Genomic DNA, 24,367 nt, shown 5'->3' with positions numbered 1-24,367 from the left:
GAGCATTATATAACATTTTGAAAGCTGAAGATTCACCCACCCCTGGACAGCAGTCTAAGAATGACTTTATTTTTTGGCCATATTTTTTTTTTCCTGCCTATAACAGACTTTGCCATCTGAACTTTAATAAACCATAAATATATTTCACCAAAATGATGTGGAATTGTATTATTTACTTTTGAATCTTCCTGCAAAGGAAGGAGTAAGGAGTGTAATTACCATCAGATTTTCATCTCGTACACTTTCTATTTCCGTTTTTCTAAATGAGCTAAAGATCTATTGTCACGCGATGGTTTGATTTCCCTCAAGCGTTCTTCTTGAACTTTGTCTTCTTGTTAAGGCCAATAAGCTCCGGACCAAGACTCTGCGTAACACCCTCAACCCCGTATGGAGCGAGACGCTGACCTACTACGGCATCACCGATGAGGATATGGTCCGCAAAACACTCAGGTACCCGCTCTCACCTGAAGTCTTCCTGAACGTACACACACATCCACATCACAGCTTTGTCTTTTCCCATTTGTAACCACAGCATTGTTATCACACTCTGATAAGCACTGACTTAGTTCATTAACTGGCATGGTCTGCGTTACACTTTTCCCATTCTGCATTCACCACATAGACAGCTGAGGTTTTAAATTCTGGGCGAACATATAAAATAATATATATATATTCACTTTAAATCTTAAATCTTTTTTTAATTGCGATTTGTGGTTTAAATCTGCCCACAGATCAGCACAAAGAAGGGATTTGTCTGTGCAACTAGGCAACTAGGTTAATCTTCTTTTAATGCGGGAGATTGTGTGCATAACAAATCCATTAACCAATAATACATGAACGAGAATGCAAATGCTGTTCTGCCTCGTTACTTCCGTCACCATTTTGGTCCTGACGCAAATCCGAGCTAAAAAATCGATCGTTTTGTTTACATAATAATGTACCATATCCACATGAACAGGTTTTAAAAACTGTGTGTATGTGTGTGGGTGTGTGTGTTTGTGTATGTAGCTTATTTAGCATTTTTGGAAGGAGTCTCCAATGTCAGAGACGCAAAGCTGTCTTTACACTTTAAGATTTCCGACACGAGGAAAGTCTTCAGGGCATGTTGTTCCACAATATTAAATGTAACTATAAATGGACAAGAAGTACACCACAAGTGTCTCCATCTTTTATTTCATCGAAAATTAATTGGCACGAGTTAATGCCACTTTACAGAGTAAATGTTCAGGGTATATTAAGTTTATCGAAACAGCAGCATAGTTGCAGTGAGGTTATCCCTCATTACACAGCAGCACGGGTTAATGTGTGTCATACATTTGTTTTAATGTGCTGTCACTTTTTACTCCGCCATTCCAATTTCTAAATGGCATCTCTATTTATATCAGCTCCATCGTGCCATCCTTTTCATGTTCCGTGACAGAGCGGTTAATTGACATTCTTCTTGTCTGGCAACCGGTCTAATGCAACATATTCATCCCCTTTAACCTTTCCTCATATAAGATGTTACGTAAAAATTCAGTTGAAGATAAAGCAGATACTGTTTGTGGTAGTATTGCTAAAACCTCTCAGTCTACTATGCATAAAAGCCTGTTAACATTTTACCAGCTATATATAAAACTCATAACCAAGTCATGTGAGCTCATGGGGGGAAACATATGCAGCATGAGGAGATAATGATGATTGAGGTCAACGTGTGCTCAATTAATATTGGTGGCCGTTATTGGAAAAAGCGGAAGGCATGCAATGGAAGGCATTGGTATTCAAGTCGAATGCAATTTCTGTGGATTTCACGGACGTTCACAATGCATTCCATTTTTACTTAATAGGAATTAGAGATTTCCTCTGGCAGAGGAGGATTGTATAGAACAGTAGATATCTGCTCCATTCTGTTTTGTTCTTAATAGTGCAGTTTGTTCCCTAAGCAGAAGAAGAGGACATATCAGTCTCTGCTTCATGCCTATACTAAGCACTTCATATCTGTCTCTCTTCAGATGTCACATTCACATAACCATCAAGCATTCTCCACCAATAAATAAAGAAATAATGCATGTATTTGTGACTAAATCGCTGCAGGTTAGGAGTAAAAGGGCGAGTGTGCCACATCTCTCACATGTCTGTCTGGACTGGACTGAAATTAATGAGGCATGGCAACGGCTCTGCAGAGATCGCTTGTGATAAACAGCACAACTCTGTACGTTCTCAGGACTGCTAATGACTGCTGGCAAAGTGTTAGCAAAGCATTAACCCCGTCAGTCCTGTCGTCCCACCGCTTTTAGAGATGCAGCCTTTTTTTTCCTGTGAAACATTACGATATTGAGAAATTAGAGATCTTTCGTGTAGCTCAGTTTTAATTCAGCATCTTTGTTGTTGATATACAGAGTGATCATTTAGACTTTGGGGGAGGTTTTTTGTAGTTTAAATTTAAATTTCTTTTAAAGAAATTGACGAAGTAATGAATATTCATCCTACATAGTGATGCTCTGTAGGTAGAATTTGTTACTTCCTGTTCCAATACTGTGACCCACCATGTGACCCGCACATTCGTATTACCAGAGCAAGCTTGTAGCTAGCTATGCGTGTGTGTGTGTGTGTGTATGTGCAGGTAATGTGTATTGATCTGGGAGGGCCCACCTGATGATTCACCGTGGCTTTTCTTTAGGCCCCTCTCCGCTAGTTTCCATGGAAACACAAAGTATCCTTCAAAGGTCTTTCTTTTCGGAGGACGAGCGCTCGCCCTTCATGCAAATAAGCACTAAACAATGACAAATCAGCAGCCTCCGATCTGTCATTTCTGAAATGCTTTCTGTCTCCGGCCCATAAGTCAGGGCTAAGCGTCCTGGCCTGCAAACCCAGCCTCTCTGTGTAGACATTCAAGGAATGAAATTACTTTATTATATGTGCCTCTCTCTCTCTCTCTCTTTCTCTGTAGCTCTCTACTACATGAACAAATAAAAAGAGCAGATCATAAACGTCAAAAGACTTTCAGTAACAATGAGAGACATGCACTCAGTTCCCATGTCTCTTGAGTAGGAGTCAAGAAGGTGGCACACATACACTCAGCAGTACTGTGTTTAATATTTTACTGCCTAATATTGTAATATTGCAGAAATTCTAGACTTTCTAGATTGTCTAAGGCTGTATTCACAAAATGTCCAGTTCTACTGATAAGATTTGTTCTAAGTAGCACTAAGTTCCCCAGTAAAGGTTTCCACTTGAAATCTATTCACAAAACTACTCAGTAACTTTTTACTAAGTTCTTAAGAAGACGTCATGTTCATGAATAAATATCAGCAGTGATTGACTGACATGGTACAAGGTAAATACACACTGACTGTGTGTTTGTTCACTATACGAGTGGTGCATATACGTAGTATTTAATTTCATTTTACATTTATCCAGAGTATAACATTTACCCTTGAGTAATATTGGCTTTGTAGCTGAACATCTAGAGAAAACCAATTAAACTGAGAGATGATACGCAGTCTGGTATTTACTTTTTGATGTAGCCTATAACCTATAAAACGACACAGATATTATCAGGCAATCTGCATAACTGCATAACTGCCCAAAGCACGGAGTTGTTAAAAAAAAAAAAAACTCGGCCCCGACCCAACTAACTCACTATCCACTCCACTTGTATTCAAGACAATACCTTTTTTTTTTTTAAAGTGCTTATTGTCTTTCAATATTTCACAATATTGCGCATTAACTTGACTGTGACGTGGATGGCCAGCGTTAGTCAGTACAGATCTGGTCCTACGATGTTCTGTGATTTACTGATCATCTAAAATTAGTTTAACAGATAGATATTCTCCTAAGTCTGCCTGTAACGACTGACTTTTAGCCTTAAGATTTGCTTGTAAGTACATAAATTCTACTTGGAATAGCTAAAGTACAATAAGTAAAGATAGCTTGTAAATGGATCGTGGCTTCAATCCGAAGACTACAAACATCATACTACAATCTGCATAAACCAATTGTGACTCCTCGTGACCATCTCTTCCTCTGAGACAATCTCTTCATGAGTCAGCGTTACACAACATTAGTAATCAATGAGGCTGAACCATGGGAAAATTCGTATATGACTATTTATATCCAGGATGAATTTCCAGCAAAAGGAAAATCATAAAAGTGTGTTAGTAAGGTTCGCCACAGCTTCAGTGTACATCGACATGTGTAACTATTAAGCTAATGTTCTAGCTAATTAGACTACACTAATCATTAACTAAAAGGTAGCTGGTTAATGGGAATTTAGTAGAACATAATAGACGTGCACATATCTTTTTACAGTTTATGGTGGCTTTAATAGCCAAACACCTTACTAAAGACACTTTATGTTGGTTTTATCTTTAATATGAGAAAGAAAGTGAGAGAGAAGGTGTGTTAGGTAGCAGACCCCATTACAGCCGAAGTTATTCACAAGGTAAGTGGCATGACGGAGTACGAAACACTTAGTGTCTTTTGTGTCTAATATCTGTACAAATATATAGAAAACATGCTAGGAGCTGATACCCATCCCACCCCGACTCCACCTAGGTGATATATCAGATCTGTAGCAAACAAAATTTTAGTTGCAGGTGTATAGGAACTGACATGAACGCTCAGTTGAGTTTACTGCACTGTGGTTATGTCACCGTATTCACCGATTTATCTGAACTGTCAACACCACCGGTTATTGCAGCACCTCCTATTGATTTCTTGTGCTGCAAGTGTGTGTTGTGTGGATTTATGCTTTAGCTCTAATCTAGCCTGTGGGGTTTCAGTAGAAGTCGTCATCTCGCACATTGTACCACTTTCGATACAGCTTTAAATTTAGCCATTATTCATGAACATCAATGTACATGATTCTAGTCCCACGTTGCCAAGACGTTCTCTCTGGCAAACCTGTGGACGTGCTACATTTTTTTTAAAAAAAAGGGTCTGAAAGATCCAGTGAGTCCTGAGTCCGGAGTGTGAGAAAGAGAGCGCTTCCTTTATGCTTTTCCTGACGAGACACTGAAACGCGTTTGGAACAATTTGTATTGGCAGCAGATGAAATGTGAGCAAAGAAGCGCTCCGGCCGTCTGTCTCACCGCAAAATGGGTTATTCCATGCCTTCGAGGGTCTCCTTCATTCTTGAACTCGTTTGTCCTTATTATTTGTCGTCTCCCGCTGTCTCCCCAGGTGGTGTTCTAAGGGTGGGCTTCACCCCTAAGCTCAGTCTGACATGCTTCCTAGTTCCACTTTTTGTCTTTTCTTTCAGAAACATGTTCAGATGTATTTCAACCAGATTCACAGCGCTGTTGAATTCTCACTTCCGATCGGTCAGAAGGCGTTGATTACTTTTCCATAACAACAGCTCGCGCCATCACACCACCGTAACGTTGATTAATTTCCTAAAACAACGCACCCTGTTGTGTTGCATTCCTTACATACTGTACAACACCTAAAATGTTTGAATTATCTAACACTGTCCCTAGTGATGGCAAGAAAAGGTTTTGTAGTAGCTAAGTGAGGTGGCACAGATCTCTGACTCACGCAGCACTTCTGCCTCGTAGTGCTAACATTAATTAAGAACAAGGGGGAAAACGGCTCGGGTATCGTCAGGTATTCCTTATTAGACATCATGCAGCTTTATACACTCTTTCCCACACATGGCAGCAACGTCTGATTAAGCAGTGTAATTGTTTTCTCTTCTGTAAAATCTGCACGCACAAGCTGCCAACATCATGAAAGCCGAGACTGTGGACTCCTCCTTAGTAGTCTGCCAAACTCCTGAAGCTACAGGAGTCCAAGTTCTAGCAGATTCTGCGAGCACTAAAAGAATTCAGTTTCATTAGTGACATTTAACTATTCAAGTGAAAACCCCATATACATTAAAATTAGAAGGAAAGTGTCATGTATGCACTTACCAGAGCTACTTACAAGACCTGTGAGACTCTGAGTGAATGAGAGTATGTGGGTGAGTGAGTGGGCAATCGTATACCAAATCCCCAATACACCTACACACACACACACACACACTGCAATAAAAGAAAAGCCTTGAGAATAGTACATATGTACACTTATGTCAGTTCCATCTCACCTACAGATGGATTGAAGTCCAAATATAATATAGTAATATCTAGTATGGGTTGGCGATGTGACAAAAATATCATATTACGAAACTCTGCTTCACTACACGATGTATCACTTTCAACATTCAAAAAACTTTACACTGTAATATTTTACAATTATTAATCAAAACTGTGTCATTTCTATAGTAACAACTTAGATGTGTACGTTCTAAATAACTGGCGGATGTTCTACGTAACCTAAGGCTAATTTAAATGGAGTTAAAAAAATATGTTATTTAACAAAGAAAGATGTGTAATTGTTGATATAGTGAAGTTCTCTGTAAGGAGAAGTTCATTTATAAATGTTTACTTACAATGCTTTGTAATAGTTAGTTTTCCACCATGGTTAAGTCTTCAGGACAGAGGACTTTCTTGGTAACAGGGCAAGCTGTGTTTTTTTGTCTTATTAACTTGGAAAATGGCATTGACATGTCATGACCCATTATTTAAATCTATAGCTAATGTTAAATTAGATGTTCATTTTACCTTCCGTCAAGCCGTTAAAGATTTGTCCGCTGCATATCATACTGTCAAGTTTCAGTTCAGCCATTTCCCCTGGAAAGCTAGAGATTTGTAAAACTGCCCACTACTTCACAGGAACACTGGCGAACCATCTGTCAATTCCTGAGGAGTTACATGATACATGAACAGCGCTATGAGTCATAACCCATCTAGATTTTAAAAATGATACTAGAACTGCTAAGAACATCCCTTGTATTTGGGAATCCTGACGCAACAATTACTGTGAGATAAAAAGATGACTTATTTATAAGTTATAAAGCAGTAGTTTTTTTGTTTGTTTGTTTTTGACATGACCAGATTGACATTGGGGTTTTTTTTGGACATGACCTTTGTTTCTGCTTGGATTGATGCTGCAAATGTCAGGGCGCTTTCATACCTATTAGTCTGTTTTCAAAAGCCAAATCAGCGAAATTGATGTTTGGTTCATTTGCTATTGGTTTGGTTTCAGACTGGACGTAATTAAACAAACCAAAAAACAAAAAACTTTGGGGAATATAGGGCTTTCATTCACTGGCCAGAAATCCAGTGACAGAAAAAAATGGAAACAAAACATTCCCAAGTACAGCCCAGGACTCACAAAAATCACCCGAGCCTGGAGAACACTAAATAAATAATTAGATACTTAAATAAATAGTTTAAGACATTTCGTGTAGCACATCCTTTATTTTCTCTTCTTGTTCGTCCATCCAAATGTTCAGAATGCATGGCATTTCTGCAGTGCTACAGCTCTGTCCTTTGGCTCAGCTTGTGCATCGTGGCCCAGTTTAACCACTCACATCTACATTTACATTTATGGCATTTGGCAGATGCCCTTATCCAGTGACTTAGAGTTAATTTCATTTATGCAACTGACCAGTTGAGGGTTAAGGGCCTTGGTCAAGGGCCCAGCAGTGGCAGCTTGGCAGTGCTGGGATTTGAACAACTCACAACCTTCTGATCAGTAGTCCAACGTCTTAAATACTGAGCTAACACTGCCCTTACCAAAAAAAAAAAAAAAAAAAAAAAAAAAAAAAATCAGCAAAAGGTGCACGCAACCTCAAATATATGGCATGTCTGGTTCACTTCCTGCAGTGATTCCTGACTCTGATTTGATTAAGAGTCAAACAGCTTTCTCACTACAATTGAACCGCACTAGGGTTGACTTGGAACTGGACCAAAACCTCCTTGCTCAAATGCTCTCGGGTCGGTTGTTTTGGCTCACACTCGAGTGTGATTGGCATGTACTTACCTGCGCAAACAAACCGCACTGTGGAGGAAAACTCGCCAGGGTTCAATTGAAAACACTGTGAGAGCTCTCAGTGCTTTATTTAGAAGTTGGTCCTAATCCAACACCAAACTCTACCTAAAAGAAGCAGAAGCAGTGTCTAAATCCTTCTCTAACATAATTTTAGTTTCTCTCTAGTGGCATAATTGGGTGAGAAACTTGCGTTCTATCATTAGGATCCAAGTGTCATGTGGGAATTAGCAGTGAATAACAGTAGAGTGCTAAAAATGAATTCAATATATGTTATTGCACCATTAGCACTAATGGTAAATTAAAATGGTTTATGAGAAGTCTGTATATAAGGTGGTCTACCAGTCAAAGCCGTACTCTGGAAAACTTGTTTCTTGTGTGTTTATGAATTTTCTGTATCCAGCCAAATATAATTATTATCTGTGCCAAAAAAAAACAGGTGTCTTCCTACACACATCAGTTGGTCCCACTTCATACAGCAAATGGCACAGAACTCGCATTTTGCACTGAGCAAGTCTGATACAGATGCCAGGTTTAAACCCGAAAGATAATATGAAATATTTTTCTGGAGCAAGCCTCTATAATTAGTATGGGTTTAGCAGGCATATAGTAGATTTCACTTAAGAAAAATCTTTTCTTCTGGGCCAGGATGTTCTCTGGCTTTTCTCTGCACTTTTATAAAAGTAAAATCCCATGCATTAAGGAGAAAAAGTGATGGCGAATTTTTTTGCCATAAGGATTTGATTTGCAGACATGCATCGCTCCTCCATATTTTATCAAAATTAATAGCCTATTCTTGCAGTGGTTAAGGTTGGATTTTCACATATGGAAATGTCAGAACAAATCCATTGGACTAATGACATGAGCAATGTTTAAAAAAATATCACTGCTGTTCTTTTATTTCAGTACTTTAGCCAATTTCATCTCCTGACTTTCATTCTCCACAACACCGTTAATTAACAGGCTTTTAATGAGGGAAGCGTAATTTATCATCAACATTCAGCCACAAATTAAAATTAAATCAACAGAAGCTTGAGGATACATGTGATTGATGAACCCTTGTGCCTGCCATAATGCCATTCATCTAATGACATTATTTACATCCAGTATCCTGAACTCTGCCTCTTTTGTCGTACCTGTAGTGCTGATAAGTTTTATGGCAGCATTTAATCTTGTCCCTGTGGTTATTGACACAGGATTTCCGTGTGTGACGAGGACAAATTCCGGCACAATGAATTCATCGGCGAGACTCGAATCCCCCTGAAAAAGCTCAAGCCCAACCAGACCAAGAACTTCTACAACTGCCTGGAGAAACAGCTGCCTGTGAGTAATTCCTAATCACCAGACTGATCTGAGATCTCATACACGTGAAAATATTGGAAATCCTTTATTACAGTGAATCATAAGATGAAATGACTTTGGATAACAGAAAAATGAGGGGTTCACAAAGACGTTAGACGCTGCAGATGCCAAATTGATTATTGTTGCTCTTAATTGCCCGATGATGATGATGTACAAGCATCGTACGTCTGAGATATAGATGAGTAATAAGGCATTAATGATTTTAGACCGTATGTCTAAATCATAGATGGGGACTTGAGTTAGGGACTTGGACTCAAGTCATACACTGATTGACTCACAGCTCAACTAGAACTCACACTTGACTGACTTGCAATATGACTTGGACTCGCACCTGAATGACTTGCATTTTGACTTGAACTAGCACATGACTTGCAAATTTATTTGGACTCCCACTTGACTGACTTACCATGTGACCTGGACTCAAACTAGACTGACTTGCAATTTAACATGGACTCGCACTTGACTGACTTGCGATGTGATCTGGACTCGCACTTGACTGACTTGCGATGTGATCTGGACTCGCACTTGACTGACTTGCAATTTGACTTGGACTAGCACTTGACTTGCAAATTGATTTGGGCCCGCACTTGACTGACTTACAATGTCACCTGGACTCACACTTGACTGACTTGCAATTTCACTTGGATTCACACTTGCAAATTGATTTGGATTCACACTTGACTGACTTACGATGTGACTTGGACTCACACTTGACTTGTAAATTGATTTGGACTCACACTTGACTGACTTACGATTTGACTTGGACTCGCACTTGACTTGCAATTCGACTAGGACTTGCACTTGCAATTGCACTTGGCTGACTTGTGATTTGACTAGGTCTCACTATACTTGTGAATTGACTTGAAACTGCACTTGACTGACTTGAGATTTGACTTGGACTTGCACTAGACAGTCAATAAATAAACTTGTTCCGTTGTCTGTCTCCCAAAACCAGTTGTAAACTAACGCCATACTTGTTGCCCAGAGCTTTTTAGATAGTGTTGTCAAGGTTTCCTAAGAATTTGGATACCTTTGGACTGTTGTTTTTTTCCTTCTTATAAATGTCAGTTTGTAATAATACAAGACAGTTTTAGGAGCTTTGTGAAAGAACTATTCAGATATGTCTTTTAAAAGCCCACTGTTTCTCCATTGGAAAATCTGCCAAATCATCACAAACTCATGCATCAATTTCCTCCAATCTAACAAAGAAATTCAACACTCTAACAGCACTTTGTTGACATTTTTAAATGTTACAGGAGCCACAGTCAACCAGAAGAAAATGCAATCCAGTTTAATTACACGCTTTCCTACAAAGTAGATTATTCTGTTTACAGTCTTTTCATTAGAGAAAAAATCAATCGGCATATCAGTCGTACTTACACCCTGCACATCGTTTACTTGTTCTGACATGAGAGTCTTCATTTAGTAACACTCTTCCTTACTGAACTTACATTTCCACCTTAGTTCTTTTTTGAAATTCTTTGGTGGTGCATTATTTGACCATTTCCAGTATTTTACAGCAATACGTAAATTTGGCCCTTAGTCTTGGCATCATCTAGGTTCTGAATGGTGATCTCAATTGCTGAAAAATGGTGGCTGTGGATGTATAAATTTACAATATCTGGATTTTTTTTAAATCCTGCTTCAAAAAATGAGCAAATTCAGAGTTTGGTTGCAAAATAGTTTCAAGTTTTACAAGACAAATTAAAACACACCCAGTAATGTTGGTTAGTTTGGATGGCAAGTGTGTTAGCCATTTAGGCCAATAGTTTCTAACTAAGAAAAACTAGCTAAGAAACATGAGACTCAGACTTTAACTTTACATGCTCTGGATCAAGTCTCTGCAGCACTTTTATTCTCTCTGGTTCAACAGAGCAACAGAGAGTGTGTTCAATTTCGCCCTGCCGTACACGCATGAGAGTCGCCTTAAGAGACATTTTAGTGTGTGAAAAATATAACTTCTGTCACAATAAATTCATTGCCCAAGACCTTCAACCTTGAAGAAGCTCAAAACCAAAGAGGACTTTCACCAATTAAAATGGGTTTTCTTTAAGCTCTAGTGCAGCTGTCTGAAGATTAGCCTGAACTATGCTACTTTTTACTTGTTAATGAAAAACACCTCTGGCCTCAGACCTTCCTGAGTCGAGGCATAGAGTAGTGCCAGGATTACGTGAACAGGTTCAAGTGCAGTAGCCACGGCTGCCTGAAAGGATGAGGTATGAATTTCCTTCTCAGCAAACACATTATCTGGATTAGCAAACTGTTCCCTGCATTCCCCTTATTAAAGACTTTATCTTTCTTCATCAGATTGGTAAATGAACCCAACCCACAGTCAGTAACTGCTTTAGATTTTAGAGTTTTTTTCCCTGTAAATTTTCTAATAAAATTCAGGGCATCTATTTTGAAGAATTACTCCACTAAACCATTATGAACTTTATGCAGTATGGGTAGTATTTATGTAATATAGTAATGAAGTCTACCAGTGGTTTATGAGTCTGGCTGTTTTTTTTGTTTTGTTTGTTTGTTTGTCCTTATGGAGGCATTATATGGAATGTTCTTTCTAATATTAAAGCAATGACAAAACAAATATGGATGCACGTTTTGCATTGAAATCGGCTGTTTAGCACTCGGTGGCTTCTAGACTTTACAATAACGTCTTGCATATACTGGAAAACAAAGTTAACAGAAAATGCTTTCGTCCGAATTGATTCCCCAAGTCACATATTTTAATATTTTCATTTCAAGGAGTTTAAGCCATGAGAAGCCAAGTCTCTTTAGAAAGCCTACGAGAGGTCAGAGGTTCTAAAGCTCTTGATTACCTGGCTCAGAAAGCTGAAATTGAATGAAATTGTGTACTGGCACAGATCTCTGGAAGACTAATACATATTTTTTCATTATAGTTTCTGCAAACCCGTTGGTTTGGATTATAAAGGGAATGGGAGTGCAATGAACTGAGGTAGTAGTATTCCCTTTTCAAGTGCATACTACATACTCAGTAGTATGCATAAACAGTAATGACACAATTTGGTGTATCGATATATAGTAGTATGGTTTGGCCCCGGTTATGAGACTCATCCTCTCCTCAGTGTTACAGAATCGTTATAAGAATAAAACTCTTATTGGGCATTATGGCTGAATATTTACAGAGCAGCAAGCGAATAAGCAAAACCTCTCACATTTAACACAAGCTTACTTAGCTAGCTAAAAAAAACACAGTGGCTAACATTATTAGATTCCTACTATCAGCTGCGTTTCTTTGTTGATGTGTGATGACGTATGATATATCTACGATGGCGTACGATGACTTGAGTCCAAAAACTGCCACTAGATTGGACCCCGACTCACAGCTGCCCAGGAAAATCATGAGACTTGGGAATTTTTTTTTTGGCCCTGAGCTCTGTAATAACCCATTCTCAGTTCAGATTTACGTGGTCAGCAGCCATGCGTTTTTTTTTTTTCCCAGAAACTTTCATTTCCTCACGCATTTGTCACAGTCATTTAATGTAACAAATCAGTGCACTGGTCAGCAAAAAAGAGAAAGTGCAGAGGAAAGCAAGTCGATACACTCCATCACGGCCGGTCATGTCTGATGGCAAATTATCCAAGGCTCCATGAGCAAAGCCATAGTGTCAGATCCGAGACCAGTTTGGCTAGGCAGCGATAATGAAACATGCTGAAGGGATGCCCTCAATCAAACATGCTGATGGGATGCCCTCAATGTGTAAATTTAACATGACATCACTTAGCAATCACCCAAGCATGGTTGGTTTGATAGTCACAATCTCTTCAACAAGTGTGAAAAACAGGGTTCATGCCAAGACGTGGTGTCTATTGCAGTTAATCTGTTGGGAGACCAGTAACTCATCCTATCACAAAGCTCTGTCTTTGATTATTTTCCGATAACAACACACCCAGTTGTGTTTTATTCTTTGCTAACTGTATATAGTCTGAGCTTTAATTAGTCATCTATCATTGTATTATTATAATGGAAAGACACTCAGTCACCAGGTTATTAGGTACACACATATTTTATAACTGCATTCATTGGCCACTATTGGGGTTACTTACTATATAGGCCACTTTGTAGATTTCTTACCTGTGTGCAAAGCAACACCAACCATTTTCAAGTTAGGCCAAATCCCAAATGGCTTCCCATTCACTATGAATGCACACTACACAGGGTGTAACATTATGGTATTATAGAGGAAAAATATATGGCCACTAAAATGCCTTTTACAATTCAGCCACACACACAAAAATAAAACTTAAAGGTAACAGTTTTTACTAAATATTCTCAATACTAAGATTAAAGTATTGGCACCCTTGCCTTCATTCTTAAGTGCTCACTGTTATACAGTTTCTGACTATAACATATGTTCCCGCTCAAGCAATGGAAAGGCATCACCACAGAACCACTGCTAGGTACTGACTAGCATGGAATTCATATGGTAGCATGTGTGGTGTTGGTACGAGTGTATCAGGTAGAGCAGCAAAGTGGGATTTTTGAACCAACCAAACAACACCCAATAAGATGGCGGATATGCAGAGTGCCTTTTCGACACAAATTGAGCTGTGATTTTCATTCCATGGGATCCTATACTGTGAACTCATCCTTAATGTCTTGCAATCAAGGACAATGATGTCATGGTGATGAGTTCTCTGTACATTTCAGTAAAGATATTTCCCCTGCATAGCCTACTACAAGCATGTTGCACTCTTGACATACTACTAATAAGCACATGCTTCATTGCTTCATTGCTTTAATGATCTAATGAGCCGCCAGCTTGCCAGCACTACCACATTTTTTTATTCGAGAGACTCACTTTGGCACCCGGCGTTTCTGTTTGAAAACCTGTTATCTACAACAAAATATCTCACTGAAAGCCAAAAGGCCATTGTCTTGCCTGTTTTCCTGCATTAATATGCTAATACGCCCTTATTATTTGAAAGGATCAACTATTCAAATTAGAGCACTAAATCTAACAGCTAGGAGATGATTAAAGACGATACGGAGGCTGCTGCAAACACCCACTTTCGAAAACCTTCTTTTAATTAGTGCATTACGATGATTTGAGATCACAATTCTGACTCCGTCACTCAGCCCAGCTGTCTGTGGTTATGATGAATCTCCATTCAGACAAAAGTTTAACCTGCTAATAAACTTTAAATCTCCTCTTAGAGCCAATTCTGGCTTCTGGAGCAGCTACCAGCTGGCTGCCAGCATGAGCTGTTTGTTTAGAGGGGGAGTGTGTGTATGTGTGTGTGTGTGTGTGTGTGAATGGGTGTGTGTACGTGCTCCGGAGGGGACGGAAATGAGACAGCGCTGCTGTGGGCGACGAGCAGAGACGCCTCCTCCACAGCTAATTAACTTCATGCTTGATGGACTGAGGTGGCCTAGAGTTCATGAAGAAACCGGAAAAAAAAAACCCACTCTGAACTCTGTCAGCCTCAAATCAGCCAGGAGGCACAAAAAAAAAAAAAAAAAAAAAAAACCACATCTAGGCGGCAAGATGATATTGTAGCGATGATTATGAATCAGACAAAACTAATCACTGGGAAATGGGAAACGTTCATACTGGGATTTTGCACCATACTGTGTGTTCTGCTTGCATAAATATATGAAAAGCAATTACTCTGTTCGTTTCATTTCATTCTACTTTAACCTTCATTTTTCTTTTCCACACAAAACTACAGATACTGCGACGTCTGTTTGGCAGATTCCACTGAGCCCACGGTTCGCAAAGACGCAAAGCGCCATCGTGATCTAAGCTCTCACTCTCGTACGCTCTCTTTTCAGATCGATAAGACGGACGATAAGTCTCTGGAGGAGCGCGGGCGCATCATGATCTCGCTGAAGTACAGCTCGCAGAAGTGTGGCCTGGTGGTGGGCATCATCCGCTGCGCTCACCTCGCTGCCATGGACGCAAACGGCTTCTCCGACCCTTACGTTAAGACGTGAGTTTCTCTCGCTTTCTACTGCCTCTGTGTTTACAGAAACCACTCCCGTCTCACCTCCTCTGCTCAATGTTAGTCCTGTAATGAGCTTTGCTAGCTGTATAAGGAAGTAAGGAATCACCGATTAGCTAACAGGTCTCCGCTTTCCATTTACAGCAAGCTTAGGTATTGACACTGACATCAAAATGGGTGAAATTTAAACCTTTGCCAGGGAATCGTCCCCTGTAAGCACATTTCGTTACATCCAGGAGCACAAAGCACGCGTTTCAGAGCTAGTCTATATCTGCAGGGCCACAGTACCGAGTTGTAGAAATAGATCACTTGCAATGAAAGAAGGTAATCAATAAGTAGCAGTACTCTAAGGTGGGCATGTCTGAAAGAAATTGCCAAGATTTTCTCTTACCAAAATTTACATTCAGTCCTAAATTGCTGAGTTCACAGCTCTGGGTTGAGGGTGATAAAGCAGAAATTCGTGCTCTGCAAAGAACGAAGCCGTACAGAGAACGATACATTTGGGATTTCTCCTCCTTCTTTTGAATAATGTGTGATAGAGGTTATTATATTCTGAGGATTAAGAAAAGCTGAGCACACTAACAAACTTGCTTATCTGTCATGATTAAACAGATTAGGGATTTAAAAAGCTTGGTGTGTGTGTGTGTGTGTGTGTGTGTGTGTGTGTGTGTGTAAGGACGATTGACACAAGGTTCAGCAACCTCATACAGTCATATCTTATCACACTCCAAGCCATTTGATGGTCACAGATGCATTAATTGTCATTGATTCATTTAGAATAATTATCTCGGCATCTACATGGAGAACGGTTTAGGCTTCGAAATATCCTCACGTTCAATCTGCTTATAAAACATCTCCGGATTAGTGCATTTTCTGTGTACTGGAACGTCCTAACATCAATCAGTTAGCAAGGGATTACGCTGTAGCATCACACAGCTTAGCATGTTATTCCATTTCAGAATGCTTTTAAACGTGTTGAATCTATTCGTGTCTCGGCGAGAGCTTACTGAGAACCAGCAGTAAATTATACCGGTAATGCTAGAGCAGCGTACGCACCGCTTTTACAATTACCCCTGCGTCCTCGCCTGTATTTCATTCATTCTGTCCATCCTCTTAATGCTTTTGTTTGTACTGGTTATTTAGGCTTACTCAGACCTCAACCACCTTTTTTTTTTTTTTTTTTTCTTCTGCCCAGGCGGACGGTGTTGAGATGTAGTCGAGAAAGTCCGATCGGAAAACAGCGAGCAGTTTGTTTGGTCACGACGAGAACTGAGTCATGAGCTTCTCCACCAAATAAAATTCTCTGCCTTGAGAGATACGAAATATGGCCATCAGAAACAGTTAGTCATAGTCAGCCATTGAGGAAGAGATAGATGAGATCCCTCTTCTGTAGCAGATTGGCTTATTGAGGCTTTAGGAGCTGTGCTGGTCTCAGTATGCAAAAAGTGTAGCTGAGGATAAGAGGCTTCTGAGAGAGAGAGAGAGAGAGAAAGAGAGAGAGAGAGAGAGAGCTCCCAGGGGTTTGAGAAGAACTGGGGTGCACTTGCTAAATAATCCAATTTACCCCTCTCTCTTTCTCTCTCTCTCACACACACACACACACACGCACACGCACACACGCAACAGCTTCTAAGCAAAGCAGCAGCAGGAAGCCGTTACAGTCAAGTGCAAGTTACCCGTTATTACATGAGGCGTATGAGCAGTCATTTCATTTACAATTATTCACTTGACTATTCGATAAATAAATCAATCAAAATGGCGAGACGGATGGACTCATGAACACAAACACACACATTTGTCGTGCTATCCTTGTGAGGACCTTCCACTGACATAATTGTTAATGCAGCTAATTAATGCTATGCTACACATAAATCTAACCCTAACCCTAGCCTCAGTAACCAAAAGGAAACATTTTGGCTCTTTTATTTGTTTATTTATTTTTAAAAATGAAAGATGCACTTTTTCTTCTGGGGACCAGGCAGCTATCACCCCAAGGTCAAATCTGTCAGATATTCCTGTTCTCACGTGGACGTGTTTTTCCCTGAACAGCCAAACTTCAGACTCTCAGAGCTTTTTATGAATACGAAGCTCTTCACAAATAAAATACAACAAATACATAGCGAAATAATAATTCCAACATATTTTCATGTAGTATGTTCTGAAATAAAGTCTGAGTAGAGCTGACCAATCAGGACTCAGGAGGCAAGTCACTGTTGTCTCAGCATTCATGTCACAAGTTCTTCCCAAAAACATGCACTAAGATGTTGTCCACAGGAGGTTAGAGTTAGAGCCCAGACCTGGATTGCACTGTTATTAAGCAGCGCAGGCGGTGAGTAAAGACGCAGGGAGCTGAGGGAGTGTGCATCTGTGGCGAGGAATTCATTTCAGGGTAGGGTGAGGAACTATACCAAATAAAATCAGCAATAAAATAAAATTAAACTCTCAATACTCAAAACCTGCAATGCTTGTCTTCAAGACTTCTCACTTAGGTGCTCCTGTTGCCTGTTTTGCACTGGAGAGATCGTGAACTGGTTATGTTGTTGTCTGGTCATCGCCAGAGTAAGAAAAAACATGACCAAATCTCACTCACGTTGTCTCTCCCACAAGCTAAGGGCTTGAAATCCGTGCACCACCATGCGCGCTATGTCGTCCATTCGAATCAAATTAGCACACGCAATTAGATTCACCTATAGACAGGATACAATGTCAGATTAGTGCTGGCTATTTTAGCCTTTTATAGTATCAAACATTATAGAATTAACTGTTTACCATGTTTTATGCAAGTCTAATCTATATTGAGTCTATTGTATCTGATTGTAGGGGGTAATCAGTACTTCGGGGGTTTCCTCCAGGTACTCTGGTTTCCTCCCCAAGTCCAAAGACGGCGTTGTCGGCTGATTGGCATCACTAAACTGTCCGTAGTGTGTGACTGTGTGTGTGTGATTGTGCCCTGTGATAGGTTGGCACCCCGTCCTGGGTGTCCCCTGCCTTGTACCCCGAGTCCCCTGGGATAGGCTCAAGGCTCCCTTCGACCCTGTGTAGGATAAGCGGTACAGAAAATGGATGGATGGATGTATCTGATTGTCACGTTCCATTATACGGCCTTCCAAAACTACTTCCCTTCCAAGCCGTTCAATACTCAGCACTTTGTTGGGAAACAGGACGTCTTAACAACACACAAACACTGAGGCGTGATTTCAACGGTGCTGATCGTGACCTTCCTGTGGGGGACTTCTTTAATCAGTATCCAGGGCTTGAGTTTCTCTGCGTGTTGGCCTTTGGAGCAGCGGTATTTATCAGAGGGTCAGAGCAAGCTTAACCTGTCATGTCAGGCTCATTTGCAGCAAAGCATTCAGGGAGTTTCTTCTTATCTTTGCTTTGCAGAATCAAATTAAACATGCACTGGTATATCCTTTCTGTTTGACTTACTGCTGTTTTTTCAGCCTTGTTTTGTCGCCAGGTTGTTTTGTTTCATGCTTTATGGTGGAATGGAAAAAAAAAGTATGATGTAGCAGTGCCCTCTGCTGGAAATCAGTTTTTACGTCGCTTCCACGCATTTGTCAGATTCCGGTTGGTGAATTGAGTATTTCAGTATTATATTATACGGTCATACCTAAAATTATGTATATATCTTTATGTATTTCAGATACCTGAAGCCGGATGAGAACAAAAAGTCAAAGCACAAGACTGCTGTCAAGAAGAAGACCCTTAATCCAGAGTTTAATGAGGTAGGCTTCGATCTACTGGTTTTTCACTCTTCACTTCCCTAAGAAACATTTCATACCTACTGAAATTGAGTTTTACTTCCACAGCCATTATATTACCTAGTGAGTTTTGTTTAAGCAGACATTCCCCTGTGGATTGATGTTTGTTTTGTTTGTTTCTTGTTGTAAGATCCACGGCCTAGTCGTAACCTCCTGGCAGAGGCACCCATGTTTAGATATTCATGCAATTCTGAATCTTTTTTGGTCATCTATTTCACTTCGAAGGCTTTCATCCTCACTGTAGAGCAGGCGACTGGATGCTCATATTCCCAACACTGATTGTGTTTAATAGTATTTATAACCGTATCTATTAATTAACTTGTGCCGGTCGGCAACCATCTTTGTCTTTTGCATTAATTTTGCACAGATTTGAAAAGTTGTTATATTTCACTCTTGTGATTCTCACTGTTATCTACCACAGTTATGTACGTAACTAGCCATTTTTTTTATGTATCACAGTTTGTTTGCATTTAGTTCGCATCTCTGTTTATTCTCTTGATTGTAATTATTCTGGCGTTTACTGTATTGCTACTTCTTTCAAGCTTTTGCCACGATCATATTTTTCACCTGCTGGATTCCTGTGTTAGAAGCATATGTGCTATTACAGTTGTTTCATCTGTCTCCTTGTTTATGTAGGAGTTCTTCTATGAGATTAAGTATACAGAACTGAGCAAGAAAACCCTTGAGGTGACAGTGTGGGACTACGATATTGGCAAATCCAATGATTTTATAGGTAAGTAAGTTTGTGGTATGTGTTGTGTCTTGTCTTGTGGCTCTTACTTTCATAAGATGTTCCATGTATCCTGTGGCTTTTCATGTTCAGTGAACCAAATCGGAGTGTCGATGCTTTTTTTTCCCACCCAGGTGGAGTGTCTCTAGGCATCAATGCCAACGGCGAGCGTCTGAAACACTGGTTCGACTGTCTCAAAAACAAGGACAAGAAAATCGAGCGTTGGCACACACTCACTAACGAACTCCCTGGGTCAGGCTTCAATGACTGATGACTGACACGCCAGCACGTGTTCCCCTTCCTGCGAGAACGTAACGCTTGGCCTTTAATCGTCACCTCCAACACTACAGTCCAGAGATGGGTACCAAAGTGACCTCTTTTCCCGTAATCCCCAAATCTGTCCCTGTATGTACTTCCCCTGGTGTTGACCTTACTGTTCGATGTGGCTTTTGAGCTTCTTGGGCCAGCTTGTGTTGCTCTGAAGAGGTGTTTTCCCTCACAAATAGCAGGGGATCGTGTACAAACGTATAAATACTGTTCAACTTGCTGTTCTCTCTGCTCTTTCGATTCATTCTGATGTTTAGTATGTGTTCAAGAATGTTGTTTACACGAGCTGTCGGTGGATGTTCAAGATCACTTCAGTTAGACCTTGAAAGATTTTGGACAGAGTTGATCAAGAAACTGTCGATTGTTTACATCTAGAATCCAGTTCATTTAAAAAAAAAAAAAAAAAAAAAAAAGATGCTACATATGCTACAATATGATAGTGAAAAAAAGACAGTTTGATGGATTTTGGATGTTCTATTTTTATTTCATTTTATCCTAGCAAAGTCTTGGTGTTTTTTTTTTTTTTAAATTCACGTAAGAACCCAGTGTCAGTGCGGATTGATGAATGTGTTTTATTTAGCCACACCATTGAGAATGTGATGCTGAAAAAGCGATGGACCAACGTCTACCCTGTTTACATATACAAACATTTGAAATGCCTCCAAGCAGAAATTCTACTCCAGGTAAGCGATTGTAGTTTTTGGACCATCCTCGAATCATTCTGGTAATGTACAGTAACGTAGGTGTAGATGTTATCGAGCCCTGTCCGCATTCGTATGGTGCTACGAATCATTTCTTTAGACTGTTAGTTCAGATAGTAAATGATTCCTAGAACCACGCTGAATGTGAGGGTTTAAAAAAAAATGTATGATTATGTATGTATATTTTTTTAAAATATCATTTCTTCATCCACTAAAGAGATCTTCTGGCACAATATAAAAACATATTTAGCATGCATTCAGTGGTTTTCTTAGTTGTTATTACTGGACTTTTAATACCTATTTATTTTCCAGCTAGTATTTATATATTTTTTTGTGTAGTACACTTTAAATTGATGTGAACGTCCACTTTCGAGTAGTTTTAGAGCTCTAGGAATGTCGATATCTTCATATGCCCAGGCATGTGTATCTGAGGTCTTAGTACGTCGACCTTGCTCAGTAAGCACTCGGTGCAACAGCCAGACTTGTGACATCTTTTGTAATCTGTTGCCTTTGTACTCAAAGCTCTATGGCGTAAAAAAAAAAAAATAAAAAATGCATGCAATGTTCTTAAACGGTCATTAAAACTGACTTTGCTTAACGCCCTTTGATGGACTTTGCTTAATGTTTGATACTCTTCTCCTGTAAAAGAGAAACCGTCGACGCTAAAAGATCATGGAATGTCCGTCTTTTCTTCTTGGACGTTTTTTGTACCCTTGAACGCTGTCTCATTGCCTGTCCGGCTGCTCTATCTTCCGGAAAAACATGATCGCATGTAACAGGAAAAAAAAAAATCTTGTCTTGTTCTGTTTCCTTGTTCTTTTTTTTTTTTCCAATCTCAGGCGATTGTTTGCATTTCTAGTGGTTCTCTGATGAAATTTCTATGTTCCTACTCCTCTTTCACCATCACCTCTTGCACCGAATGGCAGAATTATCGTGCCTTTTCTTTTCTAACAGTGTAGTTTTTCTTTTTGCACCGCTCACTTTACAAGGATTCCTAGACGGATATTAGCTTTTAATATGGAAACTATATGATAACATCTGGCATATTTCTATTCCTGTCCGTGTCAGAATATTGTATCAGTGGGAATATTATCACTCAATGAGACGTGTGTGTGTGTGTGTCCTTACACTGTGTGTGGCTGGGGTGCTGGGTTCAAGTGGAAGACGTTTAAAGTGTGAAACTACACATTCTGGTTTCTACTTTTTTTTTTTCTTTTTTTTTTAAATAACGCCGCAAATTAAACTAAAGATAAACTAGAGTTAGTACTATTTATAGAAATAGTAACCACACAACATATCATAAACTCCAACACTTCCTAGTCTTCTTAATAAATGACACACAAATTAATTATTTAATAAAACATCTGATATCATTTTTAACACTTTAACTATTACACGCTTTACTTAAGTTAGAATTTGAATCTACACTTAAAAATCCAATTAAAAAATAAAACACCAGAAACCAGAATGTGTCATTTCCTTTATGTCTGTTTAAAAAAAAAAAAATGTTCAAGTATTATACCTTGCGTGTTTTTTACTCTGGCGAAGGATGTGCTATTTATATATGTTCTGATTTGGAAAACCATGTCTAATAAAGTAGAGAACCAACCTATAACCCTTGTGTGCGTTCAGAAAGTTCTGGGTTACTGGGAGTGTCATTTTCACAGCCGTGACTCAGAAATCTCCACCGTGATGGTGTTGTAGATGTCTCTAAAACTTTAAACATTAAAAACCAACGAGGCATGGACCAAAACTTGAGCATGTCTGGCTGACAGGAGCACATGAAATATTACACTGTGTGTTTTAAGTATCCTTAGTGACTTTTTTAATCGTATTTACAGAAGAACAGTAACTAAACACATGTAAGGGAGTCGTGCCATCACCATCACCATCACCGCCTTAAACACCAAAATCTCCCGAGTCTCCCAGGAAAGCAAGACTGAAGACACATAAAACCACATTGCAATATATACGCAATGTTTAGACTGATGTACTGTATTATATTAGTATATTCATTTCATTATTTTTGCACCCACATCGTCTTATTTGCGGTTAACAAACGTTTTAAAGAGGCTGTAAGAAAAACACACTGAATGAAATGAAGCGAGGCTGTGGGCTAACTCTGACGAGCCCAGCGCTGTAGATTCACGCAGCCAATCAGTGACAGTCGTGTCATGTGATTACACGGAGTGACACGCCCTCCTAGTTTCACTCTCCATAAAGGATCATATCCTTCAGCCTGGTTTGCTGACGTTTCCCTCATGCGTCAGCACAGACAGAGTCGAGGGTGTTATGACCCAGAACAAGTGGATTATTAATTATTATCTATCATCATTTTTTTCACTAGGAGAAACGTGAAACGGTTAATAGACTGAGCACACGTTGTCTAATCAACTTTATGTACTGGTCAACCTTAATAGTTGAATTGTCAAGCTATTGATAGATCATCACCAGCTGCTACTGTATATTATATTACACATATTAAGGTGTAAGGAACGTTTCAAAATCAATGACGTTTCTTTACATTTATTATTAGGCTGTCGATTAGCTGTTACTATAGTAACAACAATATATCAAACAAGCGCTTTAATTATACATATATACCTGTGATTTGAATTATAGCTGGAACCACTGTCCGAGCTGCTGTTACAGAAAATGAATCAACACCTTCTGACCAATCAGATCTATGAATTCAGCAGGTATCCTCAGGTCACGCTCCCCTGCTGCCACATACCGAGTGGTCCTACCTCGTGAGTCTGTAGCTGAGATGTCTGCTTCCTGTCAATCAAGAATCAGCGTGTTTAAGAACATGCTGGGGGGAAAAAAATGCTTCAAATCTTCAAGCAGCTGAGTTCATTACTTCCTCGAGGTGTGCCTTCAGACATTCTGTGTCTCACTGCGAAGCAATAACATTCATCACCAAAGCTGAAATGGCAAGCTGGCACGCTCTTTTCCCCTGATAAATAGACATTAGACAATGAGGGTCTGGTTAGGAGGACACTGGCCATCAATCAGCAACGTGGGAAAAGTGGAACAGGGGGATGAAAATGTAAAGTCGAGGGGAACAGTAGAATATTTATCTCACATCCATTACATTACATGAGTACTTGTATACAGCATGCACTTCCTCTTTCTCAACCACAGCTACATAACAGATTTTAACTCGCAATTAATGTGGTTAGATTTGGAAAAATAAAAAAATAATGAATACTCAGTGTTGTTCATTCTTTGAGAAACCTACTGTAAATAGTTAAACAGCGCTTTTATGTGCACTTTTTACAGTATGCTAAAAATGACTGTAGTTAGTTATACAGTCATTTTAACTATAGCATGAAATACAGCAGCTAATTCCTATCAATAAACAACCAACCTATTTAACAATATGGCCTCCACCACTAACTGCTCCTCATCAAAATTTATATACAAATCTCATGGATCGCAAATTAATACAATTTATTAATACATGAATCTCAGATTTCTGACTGTAGAGATTCCCAGAAACTTTGCAATAAAGATCAGCAACACATCACTTTACAGAAGATATAGTTTATTGTTATTAATAACTACACAGATTAAATGACTTAATGTTATAAATAAATATTCGTAAGCAAAGCAATATGGCATTCTGCACTTCATAGATCTTACTTTACATGCTAATACACTTT

General features: G+C 39.4%; 1 protein-coding gene across 5 annotated transcripts in view; it reads left to right on the top strand.

The window, feature by feature from the left end:
• Nucleotides 1–22,317, top strand: part of doc2b (double C2-like domains, beta) — a 149,357-nt gene extending 127,040 nt beyond the window's left edge. For all 5 annotated transcript variants that reach the window (XM_053230355.1, XM_053230357.1, XM_053230356.1 and 2 more), the window contains 6 exons: nt 341–450; nt 9,048–9,174; nt 15,011–15,168; nt 18,827–18,908; nt 19,581–19,677; nt 19,809–22,317. In XM_053230355.1, coding sequence (XP_053086330.1) covers nt 341–450; nt 9,048–9,174; nt 15,011–15,168; nt 18,827–18,908; nt 19,581–19,677; nt 19,809–19,945 — 711 coding nt within the window. In that variant the 3' untranslated portion in view covers nt 19,946–22,317. The remainder of the gene's footprint in view (nt 1–340; nt 451–9,047; nt 9,175–15,010; nt 15,169–18,826; nt 18,909–19,580; nt 19,678–19,808) is intronic.
• The last annotated feature ends 2,050 nt before the right edge of the window (nt 22,318–24,367 follow it).

The sequence above is a fragment of the Pangasianodon hypophthalmus genome, chromosome 27 (genome assembly GCF_027358585.1).
Source record: "Pangasianodon hypophthalmus isolate fPanHyp1 chromosome 27, fPanHyp1.pri, whole genome shotgun sequence".
NCBI classification, from domain to species: domain Eukaryota; kingdom Metazoa; phylum Chordata; class Actinopteri; order Siluriformes; family Pangasiidae; genus Pangasianodon; species Pangasianodon hypophthalmus.
Note: the sequence above shows the minus strand (reverse complement) of the source record. Positions and strands in the feature narration are given on the sequence as shown.